The sequence below is a fragment of the Nicotiana attenuata genome, unplaced genomic scaffold (assembly GCF_001879085.1).
Source record: "Nicotiana attenuata strain UT unplaced genomic scaffold, NIATTr2, whole genome shotgun sequence".
Taxonomy (NCBI): Eukaryota; Viridiplantae; Streptophyta; class Magnoliopsida; order Solanales; family Solanaceae; genus Nicotiana; species Nicotiana attenuata.
In genome coordinates this window covers 476,594-482,310 of record NW_017670401.1, presented here as the reverse complement: position 1 = coordinate 482,310, position 5,717 = coordinate 476,594, and the positions used below count along the sequence as shown (strand labels likewise).

The 5,717-nt window shown below is 31.2% G+C and overlaps 1 protein-coding gene across 1 annotated transcript; it reads right to left on the bottom strand.

The window, feature by feature from the left end:
• Positions 1 to 210: 210 nt before the first annotated feature.
• On the bottom strand, positions 211 to 4,210 carry LOC109238893 (GDSL esterase/lipase EXL3-like). The gene is made up of 5 exons (XM_019405378.1): positions 3,836 to 4,210; positions 1,761 to 1,891; positions 1,389 to 1,619; positions 787 to 1,042; positions 211 to 609 (listed from the first exon to the last, which is right to left on the bottom strand). Exons 1-5 carry the CDS (start codon positions 4,080 to 4,082, stop codon positions 419 to 421), a joined length of 1,056 nt encoding a protein of 351 aa, XP_019260923.1. The 5' UTR covers positions 4,083 to 4,210; the 3' UTR covers positions 211 to 418.
• Between the last annotated feature and the right edge of the window lie 1,507 nt (positions 4,211 to 5,717).

Below are 5,717 nucleotides of genomic sequence, written 5' to 3'. Positions count from 1 at the left end.
AATTAACCTACGATAACATGTAAGCTACCATTTTAATCAAGTTACAGTTAATGTTTAATAAACTCATAGCGGAAGCATTGATTAAACATAATTAAGAACATGAAGCTAGCTAAAATCGAGTAGCCCTAAATGCCCATAAATAAAGACGAAATAAATAAGCATGCAATAAGGTCTTCTAGTAGATAAGGACCATTAAATACTATTTTATCATGCACAAATTTATCTTTTATTCAATTTCAAAATTCCAACATAAACACCACGGGTATACATAAATGAACATCAATGACATATAGATTTTATTAAGTAAAGCTTTATCAATGGAATCAAGAAATTATTTGAACCCCTTTTTTTGGACCTTTGATCCAACAAAGTTAACAAATTGGTGATGCATATCTTGATCTTCATCAAATTCATGCATTTACAAGAATTTGTTGATATATTTTTTAAGAACCTGATCAACAAGAATCCTGTAAGCTTTCTCAGTGGGATGATAACTATCCCAAAACAAATACTTTGTATTATCTTCACATGTTCCACTGAATTTGTTGCATAGTAATGTCACCTCTATTTTTCCTGTGCCACAACACCCTTTCTCTACTTCTTCCAATCCTACAACCAATCCATAATAACAAAAATCATAAAAGCAGAATACATTAAAATCATCCTAAAGTTATCTATTGTTGAAAATATAACAAGTTGTTTGCTATGACAAGGTAAAGGTGATCTGATAGTATAAATTTATATAAGATAACTCGTGAATTTATAGAAAAGTTATGTGTATCGTACCATATTTTTGGGGGTTGAAAATAAGATCGAGTATAGGATTATAGATATCGATGAAGACGAGCTTGGATTGAGGTAAGTATTTGGATAATGAATTCACTGCAGCAGAGAGTTTGGTGTTAGCCAATTCCGCTGCTTGATTGTATTCTTGAACACACACTCTTTTAAGCCCTCCAGCTAGTGTTCTCTGCGATGGCAAACACCCTAATGGTGGAATTCCGAAAAATCCAATTTTTCTTGCTCCTAACTTGTACAATTCCTTCCAAAAAAGGAGAAAAAACAATTGAGTCAATACATAATTACTGATAATTAATTTTTTTAAATAATTGGTAGTAATAAACGAGCCGTAGAAACAGGCACTTGCAGAAATGCAGGGTAAGACTGCATACAATAGGCCCTTATTGTCCGGCTCTTTCCTGGTCCCCGTGCATAGCGGGAGGTGGGGTTTTGGTGCACCAGGCTGGCCTTTAAACAACTATCTATTCCTCTTTTATATATTGAATTCATTCCTTTTTTGTTTAACCATACATCGAAAATTCGAAACTTACTGACTCGACTAATTCATACTTTTATATAGGCATAAAAGTAAATATGTATATACTAACTTGGAGAAATTCAGAAGCTTTGGCCACCATGAAATTAGTATATGAATTAATATCCTGCTTCAGGCGAATTCCAGCAGAGAAGTAAGTATTGGCAATATCATCACTGCCAGCAACCACCAGGAATAGGCTATTTTCCAAAATATAGTTGGTTTCTTCTTCCCCAACTAACGCTTTCAGCTTCTCAATATATTCTTTGAATTGACTTAATTGTGTTGACAGGGGTATGGCCGTCTGAAAAATAAAAAATAGGACCAAGGGTTAGAGTTTGTTTCTTTTTTGTATTCAGTCAAACATGTTCACATGTAAAACGGAAAGAGCAGTAACCAGTAATTATTAGTTAAACCTATTGAATAACAACGAGTAAAAAATTACCGCGAGGGTAGTTGTTAAAGGGTCAAATCCACAACCTCCAGATGCAAAGCTTACTCCAGTTTTGAGATCTTCAGTTTTCAAATTTGGATCAAGGTAAGCTGGTACCAGCTCTGCTACCCCTAGTTCTTCCGCTGAAATTGACAACTATCATATTTCCGTTTTATATTTACTAAATATTAAAGAACTTTAATTGTATATATTAATAATGAAATTCACTTGAAATGTAAATCACAGCAAAGAGGAAATTATTTTTAATAACTTCTTTAGGAAATTATGAGATTGTTGACTTTTCCAATTACACTTATGGCCATAAATTAGCCAACTCTTCTATTTTTCAATAAATGCTTGAAAGCTGCAACCTAACTACTAGAGAATGACTCAGAGAAAGTTGCATAATGCAGAATGTTGTTTTCTTTGATAGGATGAATTCAGGGGTGGAGCTAGGTGGACGGAAGAGAGTTCAGCCAAATCGCCTTTGCCGAAAATTATAGTGTTTTTATAGGTTAATTTTTTTTCATGTATATATTAGATATTGAATTTGAATTCCCTTAACTTTTTCACGTTTATTTGTTTATATTTTGAATTTCATTGGTGAAAATCCTACTTCGCCGATGGGACAATGATAACAGTGATCTCTATTTACTATTATTACAATTAAACAATTTCTTAACCAACTCATGTTTTTGCAAAACTCCTCACGTCCCTCCTCCCACTTGAAAAATAAAAAGTGAAAATAATAATAACCTTAAAAAGTAATTCACTTAATTCACTAATCTACGAGATTTAATCATAGGCTGACCATTTTCCATTTAAACTCTTTTGAGTAATAATAATAACCTTAAAAATTAAAAGAATAACTATAACTATATACCCCAGTAAACTCCAGCAGGAAAGCTGCTGAAGCCATGACGCTACGAGCCATGCAAAGTCATCCTTTTATGGACTTGTTTTTTCAATTTAACTTCATTACACGGACGGAAACTTTTCCAAACTAGCAAATCGACTAATTACACGGCAAATGCAATTAACTTAGATATAGCAGCTAGCTGGGGCGAAGCGATGTGGGGCCAAGGTAGTCAACTGAATACCCTTTACCGAAAAATTATACTACTGTATATAGGAGTGACGAATATAGGGGGCGGAAGGGGTTCATCCGAATCCCTCGGAAAATTATATTGTGCATATAGGATTAAATTTGAATTTTATTTATATATATAAGATGTTGCATCCTCTTGAAACAAGCGTAAAACTTAGCTTAACGGTCAAGTGAGTTCAAACTTTCTTTGAGAGCCCAGGTTCTATTCCTATTTCCCGTACACTGCAATTAATTTTTCTTTCTACTGCTTTGAACATGAACTTCTTTGTCTTATTTAATTATTAAAATAGTTGTTTTTGCAATTCTCTTTTGATTATTTGTTGTTTATTATTTATTGTACATGATTTTTTTTTTTTTGCCGTTTCTTCTTTAGAATGCCATTTTTTACTAGCATTTCACTTTTTATTTTGTGTAAAAAAGATTACTTCAAAACAAATCAATGTATAAGTTTTAATTCAACATATCATTAGCATGAGTTTCGACGATAGTTTAATTCTCATTTAAATTTGAATTTTTTTGATGTACCCGTTTGACATTACATTTAGATTCAAAAAATTTCAATGAACCCATTCGCATAACATTTTTACTGTTCACTTCTTTACAATATTGAACCCCTTGTTCAGAATCCTGGATGGAACCACTACTGATATATAGAGTAAAATATTACTTATTATATCTTGATAAGAAAAAATAGACTTTGAACACCCTTCATAGTCTACCGGTGAAGGATGTTTAAAATTTGAATACTCTTATTGAATTTTCTGACTTCACCATTATATAGCATGTTATAGTTTTATTCTTCAAGTTACCATATCATACTTGTAATGAATTGTTATCTACTGTTCTAGGTCAACTTCATCTGATAGACATAAAAATCTATACAATCAGTGCGTAAAACTTAACTTTTCTTATTATTACTTACACAAAAAAAAAAAAAAAGAGATGATCAAATTTCATAAAAAAGAGAATTAAAAGTTACCTAAGATGTCCGGCGGCGTCTTGCCGTTGCAGAATCTTCCGGTGGGTATTCCACCATTGAAGTCCTTACCATAAGGTGGAAAATTACACTTTGCTAGTGTTATTATATCGTTATTATTTCCTTGATCTACTATTGAATCTCCAAATGCAAATACTGCTTTTACAACTACATTCTTTGGCAACTGCACTTTCCCTTCACATGAGCTTATATTAAACAAAACAAAAGAAACAAAGAATATAACCAACATTATGTTGCAGAAATTCAGACACTTAATTCCTTTTCAAGAATACAAACAAATAAAGAAGTTAGAGGTTTGAAATGTATTTTTGTTTATTTATAGAGACTAGGACAATATATTTTACTACTAATATATATGGAGAGTTAGAGTAAGCTAATATAATGGTGATTGGTGTGTGATAACAGTTAGCTCAATAATACTATAAAAGAAATAAATGTCCTTGTCAATTATTGCTTATACGTGATTAGACAGGGCGAGAAAGTTTTACAACATGAAAAGGTTTACATTTTGTAATTTAGCTACTTCATATGTATTTTGTGTAGAAAGGTGTAAGAGAAAATAAACATAATGGCTTGTGTGTTTTCTATTTTTAATACAGCTATTTTATACATAGGTATACCAAATTATATATGATCTTTTAATAAGATAAAAATATTATGCCGAATCAGTTTGTTCAAATATACAAAAATATTATAAGAATCAAATACAATCCTTAAAATTATACTCTATCATGTTGGATGTTTCAAACTAATATAGCACACATAAATAAACCAATAATGCATACCCACATTGTTTTTGCCAGGACTATATGTATTCATAAATAAACCAATAATGCACTACACTTTTCCTTTTTGAGCCTCTAATATAGGGCATTAGTCCATATGTTCATCTCGAATATCTTACTTTCATTTTAACCAAGACTACGAAATATCGATAGTTTAATACCTTTCACATTTTAATAGAAGTATTTTATTTAGTTTTAGTAAATTTAGGTGAAAAAATATTTTACCATGCATGGCATTTTAATATTTCCTTTTTTTTTTTTATAAATATATTCAGCCTAAAGCCTTGAATAACTCTACGAATTCATCGAAATGTTCTTACCATAAAAATGAGGCCGTTTATGGCGTGCAAAAAAGAATCAAAAAAATAATTAAGGAAGGAGAGAGGTCTAATATCAGCAGGATAAATAAATTAATGTCGATTGTAGCCCATTAGGTTGGGGCTACTTTAATTAGCACGTTTTATTTGTTGAGGCTACTTTAATTAACACGTTAATTTTCATTATTATCTTTTTCTCATTATAATTAATAACGCTTGTAATAAATTAACTCTCCAAATTTTCTTTTGAAATTTTACAGAACTCCTTTTAATAATCGCCAACAGTGTAAATCTTGAATTTAGACACAGTAAATTCTGAGTTGAGCGAATTTTGAATTTTGTATTTAATTTTATCTATATTTTGCTTTTGCACACTATACATGCATATAATAGGATTCGATTTCGAAGCATTAGGCTTTGTCGAACCAACGGGCCCATTTTTGGATCCTACTGACAGTGGCGAAATTAGGATTTTTATAAAGAGGATTCAAGAATATAAAAAAGTAAATACACAAAGAAGTCAAAGGGATTCAACATCTATTATAAATTCATGAAAAATAATTTTAACCTTATATAGATAGTGTAATTTTCTTGGCGAAAGGGGTTCGACCTTCCGTCACTCTGACTCCGCCCTTGCCTACAGATCCCCGAATGTGTTGTACATAGAGATAATTAGAGACAGTGGCGGAGCTACTCTTGTGTTTTGATACCTCTTTGCTGGAAAATAATTATATATATATATATATATATATATATATATAT

What these genes read in the sequence shown, in the direction of transcription:
- LOC109238893 (XM_019405378.1), bottom strand. Translation starts at nt 4,082, where the DNA reads ATGTTGGTTATATTCTTTGTTTCTTTTGTTTTGTTTAATATAAGCTCA. An exon ending in CTTTAACAACTACCCTCGCG is followed by an intron (nt 1,620 to 1,760) that starts GTAATTTTTTAC and finishes TTTATTTTTCAG; the next exon opens with ACGGCCATACCCCTGTCAAC. An exon ending in TTTCAACCCCCAAAAATATG is followed by an intron (nt 610 to 786) that starts GTACGATACACA and finishes GATTGGTTGTAG; the next exon opens with GATTGGAAGAAGTAGAGAAA.